The 24,072-nt window shown below is 46.2% G+C and overlaps 1 protein-coding gene across 32 annotated transcripts in view; it reads left to right on the top strand.

Moving 5' to 3' along the window:
* Nucleotides 1-24,072, top strand: part of HLCS (holocarboxylase synthetase) — a 247,497-nt gene that overhangs the window by 15,512 nt on the left and 207,913 nt on the right. For 11 of the 32 annotated variants that reach the window (XR_012432009.1, XR_012432003.1, XR_012432004.1 and 8 more), the window contains exons 1-2: nt 7,220-7,449; nt 11,701-11,838. Coding sequence is in view for 4 of the 32 variants with exons in the window: in XM_065541382.1 (XP_065397454.1) it covers nt 7,255-7,449; nt 11,701-11,838 (333 nt within the window). In the remaining 28 variants the exon portion in view is untranslated. Of the gene's footprint in view, nt 1-7,219; nt 7,450-11,700; nt 11,839-18,972; nt 19,043-24,072 lie in introns of those variants that run through there. The other 21 variants (XR_012432005.1, XR_012432007.1, XM_065541385.1 and 18 more) reach the window with 3 other exon arrangements.

Consider the following 24,072-nt stretch of genomic DNA (forward strand, 5'->3'; position numbering starts at 1 on the left):
GCTGGGATTACAGGTGCCTACCACCACGCCTGCTTAATGTTTTGTATTTTTAGTAGAGATGGTGTTTCACCATGTTGGCCAGCTGGTCTCGAACTCCTGACCTCAGGTGATCCACCCGCCTCAGCCTCCCGAAGTGCTGGGATTGCAGGCGTGAGCCACTGCGCCCTCCCTGCGCCCTCCCTTGTCTGCTGTTTTAGCACCTTTATCATGTTGTAGCCAACTCTGCATGAAATCCCCTCTGAATAGTAGTTTTTGTTGATTGGTAGAAATAGCATGGTCAGGAGTGCCAGGTACTGCAGAAAGATGGAAGGGATGGAAATGGAAAGTGGTCAGATCTTTGAGCAATGGGGGTAGAGCCCAGAATTCCTGGGCTTGAGAAGGAGATTTCTGGCAAACCAATGGGTGTGTACCAATTGTCATGAAGGTCTTAATTTGGACCTACTTTGAGACAGTACTTTTTCATGTTTATCACACAGCTGGGTACAGTCTGTTTTTGAAGTGCTTTTTCGGCTTTAGCTGTCCTCCTTTTTTGGTTTTCTGACTTTTCCTCATTGATTTGGAGTTCTTTGTATATTCTAGATATGAATCCTTCATCAGTTATGTGTGTGACAAATACCTATTCTCAATCTAGAGCTGCTAAAAAAAAAAAAAAAAGAAAAATAGACAGGGTCTTTCTCTGTCGCCCAGGCTGGAGACCAGTGGTGTGATCACAGCTCACTGAAGCCTTGACCTCCTGGGCTCAAGTGATCCTCCTACCTCAGCCTCCTGAGAAGCTGTCACCACAGGCATGCACCACCATGCTTGGCTAATTAAAATATATATGTATTTTTTCCTTTTTTGTAGAGATGGGTTTTCCCTATGTTGTCCAGGCTGGTCATGAACTTCTGGACTCAAGTGATCCTCCCACTTTGGCCTCCCAAACTGTTGGGATTACAGGCATGAGCCACTGTGTCTGCCCCCAAGTCCTTCTTAATTTAAATTTCCTTTTTATACATTTCGGTTGCCTGATTATATAATTCTTATCAATCTAGCAGATTCAGTATATTAATATGGCAAACCTACTAATATTCCCTTAGATGTTTCAATACTATTCATAAACTCAGTAAAATTTCAATATAAAAGTACCCATTTCAAATTAGTTATAAGAATGTACTTAGAACAGCCACATAGTCTAACACACTTCAAGTATATGTAAGACCAAAAATATGCATAGATTCCTTATTAATCCAGAAATATAAATCTATGGCTTTGCTTCTTTCAAGCCTTTCTATATGTAACTCAGTTTTATTGGATGAGGAGATGGATGCTGTACAGTTACTGTCCTAGTTAACCGAGGCCATCGTCCGTCAGATTTCGCTGGGTTTCTTTCCTCAGTCTTTAAGGAGACAGTGAATCCTACTTATTGTCATTCTGTCAACAATTCTGAAATCTCAAGGAGGGTGAGGCCAGACACGACACATGCCTGTAATCCCAATGCTTTGGGAGGCTGAGGCCGGAGGACAGCTTGAGGACAGGGGTTCAAGAGCAGTCTGGGTGGCAGGGCAAGACCCTGTCTTTTAAAATAATAATAAAAAAATTAAATTCAAAAGAAGGAAAATGATCTCTTAGCCTCTTTTATTTGAAGTTACAACATTATTTACCTCTGTTTGCTCATAGAAGTCTGTAGCTGCCACACAGACTGATAAATTCTCAGGATAAATTTAATTTTTACAATCTTTGGAACTAATAAAATCTTGTACCATGTCCTGTTTTTAGGCTGATCTAACTCTGAAGGAGTCTTAAACTAGATGTGATGAGCTTTGGTTTTCTCCTGCAACTCTGTGCTTCGGAATCTCAGCTTTAGGGTCTTTGTATTGATGCCCTCTTGGGTCGCAAACAACCTTCTAAAGGAAGAATTTGCAATCTACTAATCTTTATCAATACAATAAATGAATCAATAATACAAACATACCCAAATAACGAGACTCAGCAGTAACACATTTTCTCCTACGTTCTTTTAGAATGTTTAAATTTTATTGAGGATGACCATGGATTTTATGGCTCTTCATTTTTTTCTTTTTTTGTTTTGAGATGGAGTCTTTCTGTCACCCAGGCTTGAATGCAGTGGTGTGATCTCGGCTCACTGCAACCTCTGCCTCCTGGGCTCAAATGATTCTCCTGGTTCAGCCTCCCGAGTAGCTGGGACTACAGGTGTATGCCACTGCACCTGGCTAATTTTTGTATTTTTAGTAGAGATGGGGTTTTGCCATGCTGGTGTTGAACTCTTGATTTCAGGTGATCTACCCGCCTCGGTCTCCCAGAGTTGTAGGATTACAAGCGTGAGCCACCACACCCAGCCGGCTCTTGAAAATTGGGTACCTTCATAATTGGGTGTATTTCAATTTGATACTCAAATCGTCCTGATTTGGCTACTGGAAGCATTTCTGGCTTGTCTCCTGCATCCTTCTGCCTGGCCCTGTTTTTCTTTGAAGCTTCCCCTGCTTCCTAGCATAAGATGTTCTGGCTTATCCGGTATCTCCTGAACACCAGAATCAGTGATTTCTCCAAGGATTTCTAGTTCCCTGTAACGAGGAGAAGAAAACCTGTTCAAGAATCTGAGCACTCAGGTGCATTTTGAGGTAAGGCTACTCTGAGGCCATCTCAGTGAACAGAGCTAGAAAAGATAATTATTTTCCTCTTAAAGACATGAGTTCAAATGAATATTTCCAATAGTTCAAGATGTTCTAATTTAAATTCTTTGATGCTCTAAATATTATCTACTTTTCTTTTTATTTTGATTAACAAAATAAAATTACTTTTTGTTTGATTTGACAACATGATTGTTCCAAAAACAAGAACATATTAATATACATATTAAAGTTACTGAATAGAGATCAAGATTTTCTATATTGTTCCTTGGTTCTTAGAAAGTATCCCAGGCTGGGCACGGTGGCTCACGCTTGTAATCCTGGTACTTTGGGAGGCCGAGGCGGGTAGATTGCTTGAATTCAGGGGTTCGGGACAAGCCTGGGCAACATGGCGAAATCCTGTCTCTACAAAAAAAGTACAAAAATTAGCCAGGCGTGGTGGCATGTGCCTGTAATCCCACAACTTTGGGAGGCTGAGGTGGGCAGATGGCTTGAGCTCAGGAATTGGGAACCAGCCTGGGCAACGTGGTGAAACCTTGTCTCTACAAAAAATATAAAAATTAGCCAAGTGTGGTGGCTCATGCCTATAATCCTAACACTTTGGGAAACTGAGGAGGGAGGATTGCTTGAGCCCAAGAGGTTGAGGCTGCAGTGTGCCAGGATCGCACCACTGCCCTCCAACCTGGGTGACATAGCAAGACCTTGTCTCAAAAACAAACAAAACGGGAGGCTGAGGCAGGAGAATGGCGTAGACCCGGGAGGCGGAGCTTGCAGTGAGCTGAGATGCGGCCACTGCACTCCAGCCTGGGGACAGAGCGAGACTCCGTCTCAAAAAAAAAAAAAACAAACAAAATAAATAATCCTTCTCAGCTCAGGCCATTTGACTGATGAGAATTCTGAATACTCTCCAAGTTCAAACAGGTACTGAGTTAATGTCAGTATAATAGGCTTTCCCTGGGGAAGTTCTGTCATGTATTTAATGGGGGATAGGACAGTAAATACTCTACTCTCTCTCGTCCCCAAACTATTATTCCCAGGGCATGCTTTCCTAAGGGCAAGAAACTAGAGACTTCTTGAGTCTGTGGAGACTTTTCCTATAGAAAGCCAGTCGTGTTGATGGGTTTCAGAGGTGGTCTTCAGTGGCTAGCTGGTTCACTCTTCTTCCTTTCTGCAGTGTTCATATAAATGACAAAGTCTTCCTTCTAAATCCCTGGTCTGGCCAGGCAAAGTGGCTCACGCCTATAATCCCAGCACATTGGGAGGCCAAGGTGGGAGGATCACCTGAGGTTAGGAGTTTGAGACCAGCCTGGCCAACATGGTGAAACCCCATCTCTACTAAAAATACACAAATTAGCCAGGTGTGGTGGCACGTGCTTGTAATCCCAGCTACTCGGGAGGCTGAGGCAGGAGAATCACTTGAACTCGGGAGGTGGAGGTTGCAGTGAGCCGAGATCAGGCAGGAGAATCACTTGAACTCGGGAGGTGGAGGTTGCAGTGAGCCGAGATCATGCCGTACTCCAGCCTGGGCGAGTGAGACTTCATCTAAAAAAAAAAAAAAACCCTAGTCTGTGGTCTTATTTTCCACATCATTTTGGAAATGTCTTATTAGAGTCTAGAGTAGCCCAGACCCAGGGAATGACAGAGGAAGATGTTAGCAGTGCTTCTCTAACTTTAACGTGTTTGTGAGTCTCCTGGGATTTTGTTAAAATGCAGACGCTGATTCGGGGTTGGGTGGAGCCTAGGATTCCGCATTTCCAGCGAGCTTCCAAGTGATGCTGCTGCTCCTGCTCTAAGGACCACACCTTGAGCAGTGAGGGACAGGATGAGGATTAGGTACATACACATTAATATCCCTTGATGTATTTTTTTGCATCCTTCCCCTATTCCTTTGTTATGTGGGGATGATGAAACTCAGCTCTATCCTTGACCTTTGCAAAATGAAATCATTTTAGGGTGGTATCATAAACAGAGCTTGTTGTGTGATTGTTTCACTTCTCACTGTGACCTTCATATCTTCCTCCCTCTATTCCTTCCCCAGGCGTGAATGGTATCAGTACTCTTCAATGCAAGGGTCAGCTCATGTTGAACCATGGTGGTATGTAGGATAAAATGTGTTACTGCTGAGTCTCGTTATTTGGGTATGTTTGTATTATTGATTCATTTATTGTATTGATAAAGATTAGTAGATTGCAAATTCTTCCTTTAGAAGGTTGTTTGCGACCCAAGAGGGCATCGATACAAAGACCCCCATGCTTTTAACCTAGAACTGGTATACAGGATTGACCACAAAATGTAATTTTCCCATGATGTATTCTGAGACCATATCTTGAAACACCTAAGGAATGGTAAACCTGGAAAATTCCTATTGGCCAGGTGGAGTTATGGTACCTGTGGGAAGGTGTGGTCTCAAAACCCTTAGGGAATTTGGAAAAACTGGAGATGTTGGTGACCTTCAGATAGAAGAGATGACCTCTCCATACCTAGCAGGGGTGGGGAGTGGTCCTTATAGCCATAATTCAGCAAACTTCAAGAAAGCTATTTGAAAGGTTGTTCAGTGAAACATTTAGGACTTATCACTGTTGAGCACTTTTCATTTTCAAATTCCTGACTTGTAGCCCTGTGTTGTCCTGGAGTGGCCGAATCTCTCCTCAGAGAGAACTGCACATCCTTCTCCAGTGACACAATTTTAAGGTCTTGTTACCATGCAGGAACCCACTTCCTAGCTGCTACTGTCCTGTAGAGAAGTGTAGGATATGGCTTTAGTCCTGTTCATCACTTACTGTTTTTCTTCTATTTCTGGTCCACAGAGATGCTTGCTTTTGGGTCCAGTTATTTCTTTTTGGATTTTTCTCTTTTAAAAATCTATTGCTATATGCAATGGGGGAAATTTACTATGTTATCTAACCAAAAGTCTGAAGTTCTGGGAGTGGGTATTCTATGCAGCTATTTTAAAGCAGATGAACAAATGGTCAAGGTACTTTAAAAATCTATCTTTATGGCTAGGCGCTGTGGCTCACACTTGTAATCCCAGCACTTTGGGAGATCCAGACAGGAGTTTGACTGCTTGAGACCAGGAGTTTGAGACCAGCCTGGGTGACACAGCGAGACCCTGTCTCTATGAAAAATAATTTTTAAAAAATTAGCTGGGCATGGTGGCCAGGAGGATCACTTCAGCTCAGAGTTTGAAGCCGCAGTGAGCTATGATTATACCACTGCATTCCAGCCTGGGTGACAGAACGAGACCTTGTCTCTTAAAAAAAAAATCTAGCTGGGCGCGGTGGCCCACGCCTATAATCCCAGCACTTTGGGAGGCAGAGGCGGGTGGATCACCTGAGGTCGGGAGTTCAAGACCACCCCTGGCCAACATGGTGAAACCCCCTCTCTACTAGAGATACAAACATTAGCCGGGCATGGTGGCAGGCGCCTGTAATCCCAGCTACTTGGGAGGCTGAGGCAGGAGAATGGCGTGAACCCAGGAGGCGAAGGTTGCAGTGAGCCGAGATTGCACCACTGCACTCCAGCCTGGGCGACAGAGTAAGACTCTGTCTCAAAAACAAACAAAAACTATCGTTGGATTAAGACATGGATGTGGTATACATGACTGCTTTTGCTGCATCTTGCCATCTGCTTGCAGTGAGGGCCAGAATAGGAAGCCACTCGATGGAATTGTTTGCTGTGCTTCAGGGCTGTTCAGAACACGTTTTTTACATAATGCCTTTTAAAGAAATGAGGTTCTATGGAAGAAGCCTCTATGTCAGGACTAATTATGCTTCCCTTGGAGACAAGAACACCAAATCATGGTGATGTTTTCCTTTTCCCACTGGTGTTAGGATGCTTACAGTCAAACTGGTGATCCAAATGTAGCAAGAACACCATAGCGAGCCTTCCTGGCACAGCCTTTTTAGAGGCAGCCTTTTTGGTGCTTATCTGTCTTCGATTTCTGTTTCCTGCCCTTATTTTAAAAAACATTATTGCATCCCGTGAATGTATGTGATTGACCTTAAAATCTTTTGCATGAAGGCTTAGTGCAATTTAATAAAAACGGCCTTATTTTCCCAAATGGACTGGGTAGCGGCTGTGTGAGCGCTCTGGGACTCCGGGTGTGGTGCTGGTTAGTAAACGTTGGCCTTGAACATAGGCAGAGCCCCCTCCTCAATCCGCCTCCCACTCCTCCAAGGAAGGGAGGCTGGACTTGGCTTAAACAGGTCGGGCAGCCACTGGAGCCTCCCCTCCCCCGCATCCACAACCTACCCATCCCACTCCACAGCCCAGGCGCGGCCCCTCACCCCGGCCTTCACCCCCTCCTGAGCCCCCTCCCCGGGTGCAGCCACTGACCCCGGTGCACCCCCCCCACCCCGCCGCTGCCCCTCGCCGCCGCCACCAGCCCTGGGCACGGCCTCCGAAGCTCCTCATCACACACCCCGGCGCGGCCTCCCCGCTCCCCCGCCCCTCCCGCCGCAGCCTCCACTTGCCCGCGTCACCCTCCGGGTCCCCGCCTCCCCCGCCTCCCCCGCCGTCCCCACCCCCGCGCCGCCCGGCCCGGGAGGGTGGCGCGGCCCTTCCGGCCGGGGCGGGGCCGGGCCTCGGGCGCTGGGGAGGGCGGGCTCGCCCTGCCAGCGGCGCGGCCATGCTCATCACGCTGTGCTACCTGTACCTGTGGGCGCGCTGGGGTCGCCGGCCGGCTGAGCTCGTGCGCGCCACGGTGCGGCGGCTGCGCGCCTCGCGCTGCTCCTTCACCTTCTGCGGCGCGGCTGCGCAGCCCCCCGGCGCCCGCGTGTGCCTGAGCCGCGGCGGCCGCGTCTTCTGCGTCAGCGACAGCCAGGTGGGCGGGCCAGGAGGGCGGGCGACCCGGGCCCCGCGAGCCGGAAGTGCCCCCGTCCCTGCGCCTCGTCCCCGCCGGGAGCCCGGGAGTTCAGGAGCCCCGGGGTGGCGTCCTTAGTGCGGCCTGTGCGGCCCGGGAGGGGTGGGTACCCCGGGGCCCAGAGAGAGGCCGGAGGTGCGGGACTCGGACCACGGACCCTGTCGCCTCTTCCCGGTCAGCGGGGCGGTGCGTGGACGCGTGACTCTAGGCGCGCACCTGTGAGGACGTAAGCTGTGGATTGGCAGCCGGACGCCAGCAGCGCCCACCTGGGGTCGCCCCCGACCTCCTTTCCCACCCTTGGAGCCGGCGTTTGGGTGACTGTGAACCAGGAAAGACAGCTGTGGCCGGCCGGGAGCCGTGGCTTATGCCTGTAATCCCTGCATTTTGGGAGGCCCAGGAGGGAGGATATCTTTGAGCCCAGGAGACGGAGACCAGCCTGGGCAACATAGCTAGACCCCTCTCTACAAAAAGCAAACAAACAAACTTAAGTCGGTGTGGTGGCACGCACCTGTAGTCCCAACTACTAGGGAGGGTGAGGCGGGAGTGTCACTTGAGCCCGGGAGGTTCACTTGAGTCCCGGAGGTTGAAGCCACAGTGAGCTATGATTGAGCCATTGCACTCCAGTCTGGGTGACAAAGCAAGACCCTGTCTTAAGAAAAAAAAAGATCTCAAACAAAAAACTCCCACATGTGTCATCAGCTTTTTGTCAGATGTCTCCAAAATACAAAAAACTGCACTTTCCCCTCTCCGTCTTCTGTCAGTTGCATTATTCACCAACTTGGGCACCCGAGTGATGGTCTTTGTGTCCTTTAAGTTTCAGTTGACACTCAACCTTTGTTTGTTTTGACCCAATACTTAGGATGGTGGTTACGTGTTCTGCCCACTCTGTCACCTACATTGTGACTTGGGCCAGTCAATTAATCTCTGTAAAAAGTCTGCTGCCTTGCTGTAAAGGGAACAATAGATCTTTCCATTCAGCTGTTTTTGGAAATGGGCTTGGTTTCACAGTGCAGTACTGCACAAAATTTCATGGACATCGGGAGCATTGTTCTCAGTATTTAAACATGTTTTGCTTTTAATCAGTTTCTTGTCCCTTTCCTCTGCTTTCTGGAATATTGCCTCACTTTTAGCCTTAAAATGACGTTTTCTGCTGTGTCACACCATAAAACCCCTGTGGGAAATTGAATCTTACCTAAGGTTTGAACATTGCCTGGAGGCTATGCTTAGATAAGGGATGAAATTGTGCCACTAGCAAATAAAAAATACTCTTTTTTGTTAGTACTATGTATGTATTACGACACACTGAATATGAATGACTGTTTTCTCAGGTCCCTCAAGGTACTAGTTATGCATATAACTAGTACCACCTCCGCATAACTGACACTACCCAGACAAAAGGGGAAGAAGTTCATTCATTACATACAATGTATGGCTTAGAGCGGTGGGAATTAACCTGATTGAGAAAGATGACTCAGTAAAATGGGAAAAAATTGAGGGGTGAGCTTTTTGTAGTAGTTTCCAAATTGGATCAATTACTTTTGGGATTTAGGTCAGATTAGAAATTTTGGACACATGAAAACATTGAGATGGGAATGTCTGATTTTCTTGGACAGTTGTGGTTTTGAATATTTTCATGTCTCTGCTGGTCTTCTGTTAACTACACTAACCATAACTAGTGGTTTTCAGCCCTTGCCTACCTGTGCAGGCCGGAGTAGGAGTGGCTGGTGCTTTCAGGGATTCTGCAACTCTGCTTTCTCACTCTGCACAGTAAGCTTTGCCTACAGATTTGGTTAGATATCGCTGCATCATTTCCTAGTTTTCTGGACTAGATGGGACTGCCATGCTCTGCGTCCCTCGCCTTTAAATCACAGTTCCTATTCTAGTTCGTATCTTTTTCCTCTTAGGAAATTAGCTTGTTTAGCAAAGCAGCTTGACCTGAAATAGAACATTTAATGGTGGTTGGGTTTCAGCTGCGATGTTTAAGGTCTGCAGGTGGAAAGCTTGACCATTTATTTGTGGTTGGCTACTGTTATTTTGAGATTTAAAATATGATCAGGTGGATGATTTGGTGGATACCTCAGTCTACTTGGGTCTACTTTGATGGATACCTCAGTCTACGTGGGCTGAAATAAGGACACACCTGAATCTCACGCCCGTATATTGAGATGGATCTCATTCTGTCACCCAGGCTGGAGTGCAGTGGTGCGATCTCGGCTCACAGCAATCTCCACCTCCCAAGTTCAAGTGATTCTCCTCCTTTGGCATCCTGAGCAGCTGGGATTACAGGCATGAGCCACCATGCCTGGCTAATTTTTGTATTTTTAGTAGAGACAGGGTTTCACCACAGTGATGGCCAGGCTAGTTTTGAACTCCTGACCTCAGGTGATCTGCCCACCTTGGCCTCCCAAAGTGCTGGGATTACAGGTGTGAGTCACCAAGCCTGGCCTGTTCTCATATGTTATACATTTAAAATCAAATGCATCAATACTGAATGTGTATGTTTATAATGGAATGCACTACAATCAATTGGTAGGTTTAACCAAAGATAGTTTATACCAATTGGCAATGTCAAGCTTTTTGACTGTTTAATATATGTTTAATATACACATTCTATGCTTGGATAAAGTGGACATGCTTTTTTTTTTTTTTGAGATGGAGTTTTGCTCTTGTTGCCCAGGTTAGTGTGCAATGGCGCGATCTCGGCTCACCGCACCTCCGCCTCCCGGGCTCAAGCGATTCTCCTGCCTCAGCCTACCGAGTAGCTGGGATTACAGGCATGTACCACCACGCCTGGCTAATTTTGTATTTTTAATAGAGATGGGGTTTCTTCATGTTGGTTGGTCTCCAATTCCCAACCTCAGGTGCCTCAGCCTTCCAAGGTGCTGGGATTACAGCCGTGAGCTACCGCGCCCGGCCTAAGTGGACATACTTTTTAACCACTATATTGATAATTATGTTTACTGAGGGAGGGACAAATTCTTCCCTAAATTTTCATTCATTTAGTTCAACAGGTTTTTATCAAGCAGATTTGAACTGATAGGCAGCACAGTGGAGCCTGCCTAGTTACCTTTGTTCTGGGTGAATGGTGAAAGCCCCCTGCGTGCCCAGCTTAAATTTCATCTTTTTCTTCTCTGGCTATGCCCTGTATGTCAAAGCCTTTTAAAATCAATTTGCTATTTTTCTTAGAGACATTTCAGGAAAGAAAACAAGAGATAACTGGGTGTATCTGATTTGCTAACCAATCTTGATTCTAATCTTTTTTAAAAACTACAATCACTCCTGACCGGAGTTTACATTCCATTAAAGTATGTCTGATTGCATCTCTGCATATGGTAAATGCCTTTCCCTGAAATAGCTTTTCTCTCTGGATTTGACTGCTGTGTGAGCATCCAGAGACTTGCACACTTCCCAGATCTCAGGGAGAGGAGCAGGGTTGATTTCACTATAAGGAAGGCGTAAAGAAAAACTGCCTTGTGCCCGTGCTGTGATGGCTGTAGGGAATGAAGGAACAGCCCTTTGAGCTTCTGTGAGTAAGGACTTTTTGTTGGTGGGTATGTACCTCTAGGCCTCCTCGCCTTTTTTTTTTTTTTTTTTTGAGATAGGGTCTCACTCTGTCACCCAAGGCTGGAGTGTAGTGGCATGATCTCAGCTCACTGCAACCTTGGGCTCCCAGGCTCAAGTGATCCTCCCACCTCAGCTTCCTGAGTAGCTGGGACTACAGGCCCCCATGCCCAACTCATTTTTTTGGTATGTTTTTGTAGAGATAAGGTTTCACCATGTTGGCCAGGCTGGTCTTGAACTCCTGGGCTCAAGCGATCCGCCCACCTTAGCCTCCCAAAGTGCTAGCATTACAGGTGTGAGCCACTGTGCTGGCCAGCCTCCTCATCTTTAAATGTACTTCCCAGTTAGCTACTATGTGCTAAGCAGTGAGGAATGGTGGGGATAAGCCCCGTTTCAGAATTCATTGCTTGAGAACAGTTGTCTAGAGATGTTAAAGCTGTCCTGAGTCACAGATGGGCTTTTGCAGGTGCTTAAATAAATAGTCACAGCTAAACAAGAAACACAGGGTTCCTGTGGCCGACAGAGGAGCATCAGATAAGCTTATTTAGATGTTACTTGGAATTATAGGATAGGGTGTGTTTCAGAGGGGGTTGACATTTATGGCAGTTGTGGTGTGAAGTGACAATCTCATGTTTCTTTCCCTCTCTACAGTCCATTGAAGATTTGAACAAGTGGGCTCTATTTCTTGTGTCTCCTTTTATACTTGAAGCAGAACACATAGCATTTGTGACGGAGAGCATTTGGGTACAAAGTGAGAATTTACAGAGATCATCCTCTTCCTCAGAAACTGTGAGTACCATGTTTACTTGTGTCCCATAAGGAACTGATGTGTCTTAGTCAAAACCAAATTTGCTTTTTTTTAAATTTTTAATTATTTTTTCTGAGATAGTGTCTTGCTCTGTCACCCAGGCTGGAGTGCAGTGGTGTGATCTCGGCTCACTGGGACCTCCACCTCCTGGGTTCAAGTGATTCTCATGCCTCAGCCCCCGGCGTAGCTAGGACTACAGGCGTGCGCCACCGCACCGGGCTAATTTTTTTTGTTTGTTTGTTTTTGTTTTTGTTTTTTGAGACGGAGTCTCGCTCTGTCGCCCAGGCTGGAGTGCAGTGGCGCGATCTCGGCTCACTGCAAGCTCCGCCTCCTGGGTTTACGCCATTCTCCTGCCTCAGCCTCCTGAGTAGCTGGGACTACAGGCGCCCGCCACCGCGCCCGGCTAATTTTTTGTATTTTTAGTAGAGACATGGTTTCACCGTGGTCTCGATCTCCTGACCTTGTGATCCGCCCGCCTCGGCCCCCCAAAGTGCTGGGATTACAGGCGTGAGCCACTAATTTTTGTATTTTTAGTACAGACGGGGTTTTGCCATGTTGGCTAGGCTGGTCTTGAACTCCTGACCTCAAGTGATCCACCTGCCTCAGCCTCCCAAAGTGCTGGGATTACAGGCATGAGCTACCACGTCCGGCCTCAAATTTGTCTTTTTGTGAGTGCTCTTTCCTAGCCTTTGTGACCCCCTTTCTCTTTGGATATTTTGGGTTAACTATGTTAGGAAAATTATTTTCACCTGTTTCTTTTTATGTTTTTAATGCAGCTGCTAGAAAATGTTATTGTTCTTACTATTTTTCAGACAGGGTCTTACTGTGTCACCTAGGCTGGAGTACAGTGGCCATCATAGCTCACTGTAGCCTCAAACTCAGAGCTCAAGGGATCCTGCCTCCGTGGCCTCCCAAAATACTTGGATTAAAGATGTTAGCCTCCATGCCTGGTCACTGCTAGGAAAGTTAAAACCACTTGTGTGGCTTATGTTTGTGGCTCATGTTATATTTTTATTCAGCAGCACTCTCTCTCAGGTCATCTCGTCCATTCCTACAACATCTTGTTTCCTAAATCAACCTGAGTGGCTGGGGTATATCACCACCTACGCCCTAAACGTCTTTCCCTGAGTATTCTGAAAATACTTCAACCTCAGCCACATGTCCAAAATGAGTTGTGTTTGTATTCTTCTGCTTAAAAAAGAGAAAATCTCAAATTAACACGCCAGGCTGCTTTTCCTCGCACCTCCTCCTCGCTTCTGTGAAGTTACTAGTTCTAACAGCACTCCCTAAATTGTCAGCTCCGCTCCTTCATCTCCACTGCTCCTCTTTCCATCCTCATGTGCATTATCTTTTGTGTGAGCTGTGAAAATAGCCTGTCCCATGTCCCTTCCTTGGGCATTCCTCTTGATGGCCAGAGTTAGTCATTCTGGACGCACATCCAGTTGGGACACTGTTGCATAAGCTTTTGGTGGATGTCATCCCTCCAGGTGCAGTCCATGTCCTGAGGCTTATGGAGGTCTGACTCCAACCCACCCTTGCAGCTTCCTTCCCCTCACTTGTGGGTCCTCACCCGCCATTGTTCCCTGCCATGTAGATAATCCAGTGGGGATTTTGCTGATGCTAGCCATGTTTACTGGATTCCCATTTCATGAAGATGATCTGTAAGATGCTGTATTGAGATGAGAGAAGAGGACAAAGCGGGAAGTAAACAAGAAATAATTGACTGGAATTCAGGGTGAACCAAAATAAGTAGAGGCAGGTGCAGATAGTATAGGATAGCGAGAGACTTTCTGGTGGGGGCCCTGGAGCGGGCAGAGCATCAGGCAGACGGGCCTGGAGCAGTGCAGTGTGTTAAGACAGTACGCTCTCTCCCGAAGGTTTGTAATGTTTCGTTTAGCCCTGTAGACATTTATGGTAATAATAAGCCATTTATTGAGCCCTTGCTAGGTATTTTATAAACATTACCCCTAACGTCACGGGATCCTTGGGGTGTCGCTTCACCAAGACAGAAACTTCTGTGGCTAGCGGCGCCTTCTGCCTGAGTATTGCTTGTGCCCACTGGGCTTATTCCACCCACTTGGCCTGGTAGGCTGCACTCAGCTCATTCTACCAGCTCAGATCCCATACCTACCAGGGGCAAGCCAGGTGCAGAGTGGCAAGGGGTGTGTAGGTGAGCAAGTGCAGGGTCTGGGGGTGGGTGGCTCCATGCAAGACTGGGGCTGGACCAGGTGTACTGAATGAGGCTTTCACTGAGGGCACCCGCGTCTGGACAAGGGGAACATGGTGGCACCTGGAAGCATGGAGATGCTGGGAACCGAAGAGCCCCAAAGAGGGTGTTTACAGCCTTGGCTTGGGGAGCCCCTAGATCTTGGCTTCTTGAAGGGCCACAGTTCTTCTCTCCTTCTTGTTGCCTGCAATGTAGTCAGCACGGGGACATGTTTCAGCCCTGGTTTGTCTTACAGCTTTTAGTACCGCCATTCGGTGGGTCCTGAGTTATTGTCCTGCATCCAGGAAGAATGAGGTACGCGGAGGGTGAGCAACTGGAGGGTGAGCAAGGCAGAGAGGAGCTTCATTGAGTGGCAGAACAGCTCTCAGGAGACCTGAAATGGGTAGCTCCTTTCTGCAGCTGGTAGTCCCAGTGTCTGTGTGAATCTGGTTGGGTCTGAGGTTTTCATGGGCTCAGGAGGGAGGAAGTGCATGCTGATTGGTCCATGGGCAGCCATGGGCGGGCCAGAAAAAGCACCATCCGTTCTCACTCTGGGCCACAGGCTTCACCCGGAACTGACAGCCAGGTCCCCAAGGTTTTGGGCTGGTCTTGGCTTGAAAGTGGGGCATCACCAGGGACCCGACCCTTTCTACCTATCAGCCTGTCTGCCTTCTGCTGTCAGTCATGTCGTCCAAGGCGCCCAGGCTGTTTGTGCTGAGGGGTGCCTGCAGGCCTGCAGCCAGCTGTCCTCAGCTTCTCCTCGGCCTCCCTCCCACCCTCGTAGTCAAAAGGATTAGTCCAGAGTGGCTCCCAAAGTCTAGAGGGGGCTGAGGTGGGAGGGGGCTGGTGTGTCAGCGCCATCCTGAGCGGCACTCACCTGGCCGGGTTGGGACAGCGCCCAGGCTCAGCGTCAATTTTGCTCCAGAATCAGAGCGGGCACAGGGAGCAGGGAGAGGCCAGGAAGCGGAATCAAGCACTTATAAGCCTGTGGGGAAGAGGGGCTTCTGGGGCCCCTGAGAGCACAGGGATGCCCAGGTCCACAGCAGTGGCTGGGAGGCTGCAGCTATGCCTAGGAGCACTGAGCTCCCGCCCCGCCAACTCAGAACCGGGAAGGGCTCCTGCCTGCTCCCAGCTTCCCTTGGTTCCACAGAGCGCGTATCCCTGGCCACGCCTGCCCTGCTCCAGACTGGCTGCTGCTGCCATCACTAATACTTACGGCTTTACAGAGTTTTATTATTATTATTGCCATTTTGAATATAAGAAAACTTAGGTTATAAGATTAAATGACATTCCTAAAGTGATAGGAATATCATTGCTAAGTGATAGACAAGGTTTTCTTTCTTTTCTTTCTTTCTTTTTTTTTTTTTGGAGATGGAGTCTCGCTGTGTTGCCCAGGCTGGAGTGCAGTGGTGCGATCTCAGCTCACTGCAACCTCTACCTCCCGGGTTCAAGCAATTCTCCTGCCTCACCCTCCCAAGTAGCTGGGACTATAGGTGCATGCTGCCACACCCGGCTAATTGTTTGTGTTTTAGCAGAGACCGGGTTTCACCGTGTTTCTCAGGCTCGTCTCGAACTCCTGAGCTCAGGCAATCTGCCTTCCTCGGCTTCCCAAAGTGCTAGGATTACTGGCCTAGACAAGGTTTTAACCAGCTGCTAAGTGACAGATAAGATTTTAACCAATGCTTCTGCCCTTTCTAGTAACTAGAGGAACGAATTAATGGTTTTAAAGAGATCTAGATCATTGAGATTCCAAAATAAAGCTTTTATTAACCTGGGTCCAATCAAACAGTACTTGTGTCTCATGTTTGGTAGGAGACCAGCTGTTGATGTGACGGCTTTGGTGAACTTGGGGCTGATTTTCTTTTTTTTTTTGGGACGGAGTCTTGCTCAGTCACCCAGACTGAAGTGCAGAGGTGTGATCTCGGCTCACTGTAAACTCTGCCTACCAGGTTCACGCCATTCTCCTGCCTCAGCCTCCTGAGTAGCTGGGACTACAGGCACCTGCCACCATGCCTGGCTCATTTTTTATATTTTTAGTAGAGATGGAGTTTCACCGTGTTAGCCAGGATGGTCTTGATCTCCTGACCTCATGATCTGCCCGCCTTGGCCTCCCAAAATACTGGAATTACAGGTGTGAGCCACCATGCTCGGCCAACTCAGGACTAATTTTCATATGCAGAAAAGATGATTCATAAACTTCATTTTTATTTTTAAAATGATTTTCAATTTATTGAGAATATAAACTAAATAATCAAGTAGGTCAAATCATATGAAATTGCTGATATCTGGCTTTTCTTTTTGAACTACGAAGAGTCCTTGTCATGTGGTAACTGTATTAGACGGTTCTTGCATTGCTATAAAGAAGTACCTGGAGCTGGATAATTTATAAAGAAGAGGGTCTGCAAGCCATACAGGAAGTGTGGTGCCAGCATGTGCTTCTGGTGAGGGCCTTGAGGAACTTACAGTCACGGCAGAAAGCAACAGAGGTGCAGGTGTGTCACATGGCGAGAATGGAAATGAGAGTGAACTGAGCTGGGGGAGGTGCCACACACTTTTAAACAATCAGGTCTTGTGAGAACTCGCTCACTGTGGGGAGGACAGCACCACACTATTCATGAGGAATCTGCTCCCGTGATGCAAACACCTCCCACCAGGCTCCACCTCAACCATTGGGGATTACCTTTCAGCATGAGATTTAGAGAGCACAAACTTCCAGATTCTATCAGTAACTAATTCCTTGGCCTTTTTTTTGAGGCGAAGTCTGGCTGTGTTGCCCAGGCTGGATTGCAGTGGTGCAATCTTGGCTCACTGCAACCTCTGCCTCCTAGGTTCAAGCGATTCTCCTGCCTCAGCCTCCCATGTAGCTGGAATTACAGGCGCCTGCTACCACGCCTGGCTAATTTTTTGTATTTTTAGTAGAGATGGGGTTTTACCATGTTAGCCAGGGTGGTCTTGAACTCCTGACCTCAGGTGATCCACCCGCCTTGGCCTCCCAAAGTGCTGGGATTACAGCCTTGAGCCACCACTCCCAGCTCCTTGGACATTTATTTATTTATTTATTTATGAGATGGAGTCTTGCTCTGTTGCCCAGGCTAGAGTGCAGTGGCACGATCTCGGCTCATTACAAGCCCCGCCTCCTGGGTTCATGCCATTCTTTTGCCTCAGCCTCCCGAATAGCTGGGACTACAGGTGCCTGCCACCATGCCCAGCTAATTTTTTTTGTATGTTTAGTAGAGACGGATTTTCATCTTGTTAGCCAGGATAGTCTCGATCTCCTGACCTCGTGATCCACCCACCTCAGCCTCCCAAAGTGCTGGGATTACAGGTGTGAGCCACCGCGCCCAGCCTACAAACTCAAATGTCTTGAAAGATTTCATTTCATTTTAGGACTCTAGGTGCACAGAATTGGGTTAACCATACTCCTTGTTCCAAATGTACTCTCATCATTGGCTTATGCATGGCTCTCATTCACCTGTGGATTTGAAATAATGTAATAAATACCCATGAACTCACCGCTAGAACTACAAGTGCCTCCCCACCCCGAGTCCATCTACTTGCTCCTGCTCCTTCCTCATGGGTCCCCCCACCCCTCCTCCCAGTTTCTTTTTAGATTTTTAAGTTGTCTGGATTAACAGACACCACGTTTTTGAACACTTATATAACTCTTTTTTTTTTTTTTTTGAGACGGAGTCTCGCTCTGTTGCCCAGGCTGGAGTGCAGTGGCCGGATCTCAGCTCACTGCAAGCTCCGCCTCCCAGGTTTACGCCGTTCTCCTGCCTCAGCCTCCCAAGTAGCTGGGACTACAGGCGCCCGCCACCTCGCCCGGCTAGTTTTTTGTATTTTTTTTTTTTTTTAGTAGAGACGGGGTTTCACCGTGTTAGCCAGGATGGTCTCGATCTCCTGACCTCGTGATCCGCCCGTCTCGGCCTCCCAAAGTGCTGGGATTACAGGCTTGAGCCACCGCGCCCAGCTATATAACTCTTATACATTATAGTTATGTGTTGCTTCATGACAGATACACATTGTGAGAAATGCATCCTCAGGTGATTTTATCATGCAAACATCATAGAGTGTACTTACACAAATCTAGATGCTGTAGCCTACTTCACACCTGGGATTTATGGGGTAGCCTATTGCTCCTAAGCTGTAAACCTGTACAGCATGTTACTGCACTGGATACTGTACATAGCTGTAACACAGTGGTAAGTATTTGTGTATCTAAACATAGAAAAGTCACAGTAAAGATACAGTATAAAAGATAACAGTACACCTGTCTAGGGCACTTGCCATGAATGGAGCTTATAGGACTGAAAGTGGCTCAGGGAGTCCGTGAGTGAGTGGCGTGTGAATGTGAACGTGTAGGACACAACAGTCACTACTTCAGACTTAAAAAACACTGTACACTTAGGCTACGCTGAATTTATAACAGCCTTCTTCTTTGATAATAAATTAATCTTAGCTTACTATCACATTTTTACTTTATAAACTTGATTGTTTAAAGATCGAGACCATCCTGGCTAACACGGTGAAACCCCGTCTCTACTAAAAATACAAGAAAATTAGCTGGGCGAGGTGGCGGGCGCCTGTAGTCCCAGCTACTCGGGAGGCTGAGGCAGGAGAATGGCGTGAACCCGGGGGAGCGGAGCTTGCAGTGAGCCGAGATCGCGCCACTGCACTCCAGCCTGGGGCACAGAGCAAGACTCCGCGTCAAAAAAAAAAGAAAAAAAAAAACACAGCTTAAAACACAAACACATTGTACAGCTGTAAAAAATATTTTTATATCCTTATTCTAAAAGCTTTTTTCTAAGATTTTATATTTTTTTAAAAAATGTGTTTTTAAAATTTTGTTCTTATTTTTATTTATTTATCTCTACAAATTTGTGAACATACAAATTGCTATGTTTCCTAGGCTGATCTCCAACTCCTGGCTTCAAGCAGTCCTCCCACCTCAGCATCCCCCAAGCACTGGGATTATAGACGTGAGTCACCACGCCCAGCCTGTTTCTTATTTTGTAAACTTTTTTTGTTAAAAACTAACACACAAACACACACATTAGCCTAGGCTACCCAGGATCAGGATCATCAGTATCACTGACTTTAACTGCACACGTGTCCTCCGAGAAGGTCTTCATGGGCAGTAACGTGCATGGAATGGTGAACTCCTGTGATAACAGTGCCTTCCTCCTGAGTAGTTCCTGAAGGACCTGCCTCAGGCTGTTACTGTTTTGTTGTTGTTTTTTTTTGAGACAGAATCTCACTCTGTTGTCCAGGCTAGAGTTCAAGTGTGATCTTGGCTCACTGCAACCTCTGGCCCCCAGGTTCCAGCAATTCTGCCTCAGCCTCCCAAGTAGCTGGGATTACAGGTGCCGGCCACTGCACCTGGCTAATTTTTGTATTTTTAGCAGAGATGAGGTTTCACATGTTGGTCAGACTGATCTCAAACCCCTGACCTCAAGTGATCCACCTGCCTTGGCCTCCCAAAGTGCTGGGATTACAGGCATGAGCCACCACACCCAGCCGTTTTTTTTTAATAAGTAGAAGGAGTCCACTCTAAAATAATAGAAAACGTAGCAAACACATAAACCAGTAACAGTTGTTTATTATCAGGTACTGTGTGCTGTATGTAATTGTCTGTGCTATACATTTTATTTTATTTTATTTTATTTTAGAGGCAGAATCTTGCTTTGTCGCCAGGCTGGAGTGCAGTAGTGTGATCTCAGCTCACTGCAACCTCTGCCTCCTGGGTTCAAGCAATTCTCCTGCCTCAGCCTCCCTAGTAGCTGGGACTGCAGGCGCGCGCCACCATACCCAGCTAATTTTTGTATTAGGCGGGGTTTCACCAGGTTAGTTAGGATGGTCTCGATCTCTTGACCTCAAGGGATCTACCTGCCTCGGCCTCCCAAAGTGCTGGGATTACAGGTATGAGCCACCGTGCCCGGCCTTGTCTGTGCTATACTTTTATATGACCAGCAGCCCACTAGGTTTGTGTACACCAGCATCACCAGAAATACGTGAGTACTGTGCTGTACTACAATATCATTAGACCATAGGAATTTTTTTTACCTTCGTTGTAATCTTATGGGATAGCCATCATATATGTGGTTCATCGTTGGGCGAGACATTATGTGGTGTATGACTGTACTAAATTTACAAATACGGTAAGCTTGAAGTTTTCTTATATATTCTAATATATATAAATTTAACAAGATTTCAATTTAAAGCCAAGGCCAGACTTTCCAAAATATTGCAATTACATAAAATGTCGAATATGTACAGGCTCCTTTTTAACATAAAATATGACTGCTGTGCTTTTAATTTCCTAAATTGTTAATTATATGTCTTTATGGAGCTAAAAGATGTACCGCATCTTAAGGAACATAGTTACTATATTATATAGGATATAGGCTAAGCTGTATAAAAATGGGACCCAGAGCTACAGGGGCTCAAACAAGCTAGAAGTTAAATTTCTCTCTCTGGGCAGTGGTTTGCTTTGGAAGTCCATCCAGGGACCCATTTTTTTCCTCATCTTCTTCCTTGGTTCTTTTTCCCATCTTCCCTCCTCTATCCTAGGTAGTGGTTCTCTCTTGCTAGAGTCTGGCTCCCCTGCTACTCCATCACCGTCAGCTTCATCCACATTCTAGCCTTCAGAATGGGGGAAGAGAGAAGGTTGGAAGACAACCAGTTTCCTCTTTAAAACTGTAATCTTTCTGGGCGTGGTGGCTCCTACCTGTAGTCCCAGCTACTTAAGAGGCTGGGGTGGGAGGATCACTGGAGACCAGAAGTTTGAGGTTGCTGTGAGCTTTGATTGCCACTGTACTAGAGTAAAACCTCATCTCTAAAAAATCAATAAATTAAAAACATACATTTGTGATCCAGAAATTTCACATGGTGACTTCTGCTCCCATTCCATTGTCCAGAACTTAGTCACATAGCTCCCTTGGTCACTTAGGTGTAGGGTGGGCTGAGAAATGCATTCCCTAGCTGGACAGTCATGGATTCAGCAGAAACCGGGAGTTTGTTCCTGTAAGGGAGAAAGAAAGGCTAGATTTTGGGAGATAATTAGCATCTCTGCCACAGCTATCTCAGTACTGACTTTCCAAGGAAGGTTTAATTAAGACCTTGCTGAATGGTAGTTACTTAGTTCTTTTTTTTTTCTTTTTTCTTTCTTTTTTTTTTTAGATGGAGTCTCTCTGTCGCCAGGCTGGAGAGCAGTGGTGTGATCTTGGCTCACTGCAACCTCTGACTTCCTGGTTCAAGCCAGTCTCCTGCCTCAGCCTCCCGAGTAGCTGGAATTACAGGCACACGCCACCATGACCAGCTAATTTTTGTATTTTTAGTAGAGACGGAGTTTACCCATGTTGGTCAGGATGGTCTTGCTCTCCTGACCTCATGATCTGCCCGCCTCGGCCTCCCAAAGTGCTGGGATTACAGGCGTGAGCCACCGTGCCCGGCTGTGGTTACTTAATTCTTAATTTTCTAGGGTAGAAGAATGCCTTCCCAATGAGGAGGACTGCCACAGTCCTGGGTCTTGCAACCAGGAGCTAGAGACGTCCAGAACCATTCATGTTGACCACTCTGGCTATTACCCTGAGCTCCATTTTATAAATTAAGATTCAAAACTTAAAAAGGGATTGATCTCATAGCTCACTGTCTTCTAACCAAGTCAACAGTTCCCCTTAGGGTTGATTGCTTGATGGGATTTTGCATTTTGGGGGGGCTCTTATGAATCTGTGCATGTATGTTTCACCTAACTTCACAGCCCCATTTGAATTTTACAGGGTCCTAAGATATTAAATAGAAAAATATGTTATGTAAGAAAGACATTTGAATTTGATGGGATCTTATATTTTTTCACATTTTTAAGACTGTACAACTCTTAAAGATATTTAAAATATCTTTTTAAATTTTGGATATTTCAAATGGCTTTGATCTGTGGTCATTCTATAGATTCCTAACAACAGATAAATGGATCTTAAAATTCAGTTTTAAAAAATGTAGCATTCACATATTCATATTTTCACTTATTCATTTATGAGCATATTTATTGAACATCTATGTTTCACTTATTTTGCTTGATGCAGTAATACCAAGAAGCGATGGCAGATTCAGCTCAGTTTTCAGTATTTTCTGCACTTACATTAGCAATCACATTTAGTAAGAATTGTTGACCCAAAGAACTTAATACAATTCTTTTTTTCCACAGGAAATTTGCTTATGTTCCTTGTACTCGATCAAGGCATTCATTGAAGGTTTATTGATTGTCTATTATATGCCAGATTGTGTGCTCGGTAGGGCTGGAGGCATGAGTCACATGGAGAGGAAAGATTCCTTCAGAGATGACATTCCCTGTTTGTAAGGAACTCACAGTATGGGGGAGCAGAGAGCTAAGTAAATGAACAATTAAAGGTCACCATGTTAAGTACTATAGAAGGCATGGATAGGGATTATCGGGGGACCTACCTAGATTGGATGAGGTCAGGAAGGACTTTCCAGGGCAGGTGATGTCTGAGGTTTAAGGTGAAAATAGGAATCAGGTGAAAGGAGGAAAGGACTTTTCAGGTAGAACAGCATGTACAGATGTACAGAAAGCATTTGCACCTGGCCACTGCACACAGCTCAGTACATTTGGAGTCTGCATTCACCTGAGTCGGGGAATGGCCCTAGATAAGACCAGAGGGGAAAGCAGGGGGTGGAATGTTGTATGGGAAATTACCTTGATGCAGTGGTCGCTTCCAAGAACATGGCCAAGCAGGCTATTCCAGCAGTCACAGAATAGAGAGGCTCATAGGCTGAGTTAAGATGCTTGAATCACGTTGTTTATTACATCAATTCAAAACATGCAGCAAGAAATAGGGGGAGAGATCTGGGATCAGTTAACACTTAGGATCAGGTGCCTATGGAATGGAAGGAGCACAGTCTGAATCCTGGGCCATGTGATGTTCATACATGGAGTCCTATCTCCCTCTGCTGCATCAGCCTTCCCTGCCAATGGTGTCAGTACAAGGACTAGAGCTGAAGTTACACAAGGGCCCAGAAGGTAGAAGGTGCCTGTAGCCAGCACACAGTTGCTTTGTTAGAGAGACTTGGATATATACGTCTGCAGTAGCTGTGGCTTACCAGAGACCTGCTGAGATGCTGTGTGTGTTTTTTAATCTGTGTTTCTAGACAGTATATAAATGGGGTCAAAATGGGTGGCCAAATTAAGGATGACATAACTGTAAAGTGGCATAGTTTGTGTCTTACTGATATTTAAGATTTGATAAGATTGGCCCTGGTCAGCCTGGGCAGCACAGCAAGATGCTGTCTCCACAAGAAATTAAAAAAAAAGAAGTAGCCAGGCATGATAACGTATGCCTTTGATCCCATCTACTTGGGAGGCTGAGGTGAGAGGATTGCTTGAGCCCAGGAGGTTGAGACTGCAGTGAGCCCTGATTGCACTATTGAACTCTAGGCTGGGTGACACAGCTGTAAGACCCTGTCTCTCTCTAAAAAAAAAAAAAAAAAAAGATTGGTTCTCCCGTGACTTTCTGCCTAGGACTAACACTCTTTGGTTTTGTCCTTTTTATCTGTGTTTAACACATGTATGTTCCACTTATTTTGTCTGTTTTGAGCGTGTCTTACAAGCTTTTGACTCACTATGAGTTTCATCCATTCTATTTGTTTTTCTTGTTTTCTATGTAGCAGAATTGAATATACTCACAAATTGGATGGCAAATGGACGTAATACACAAATCGAACAAGGCTTATATGTGTTAACCAGGAATTTGGACTTGATCCCAAGGACAGTAGGCTAAAACCAGTTTTTTTTTTTATTTTTATTTTTTAAAGCAGAATGATCAGATTTGTGCTTTAGGAAGGTCACAATTCAGGCAGATTGCAGAAGGGATGGGAGGGGAGCAAACCTGGAACAGATTGTAGGCCAATCCAAAAGATAACGGGCTTGATGAGTGCTGGGAGTAGGAACACTGAGATAGAGACAGATGTCCATATTGGTTAGGAGGTGATGGCC

Source organism: Macaca fascicularis, chromosome 3, assembly GCF_037993035.2.
Source record: "Macaca fascicularis isolate 582-1 chromosome 3, T2T-MFA8v1.1".
NCBI lineage: Eukaryota > Metazoa > Chordata > Mammalia > Primates > Cercopithecidae > Macaca > Macaca fascicularis.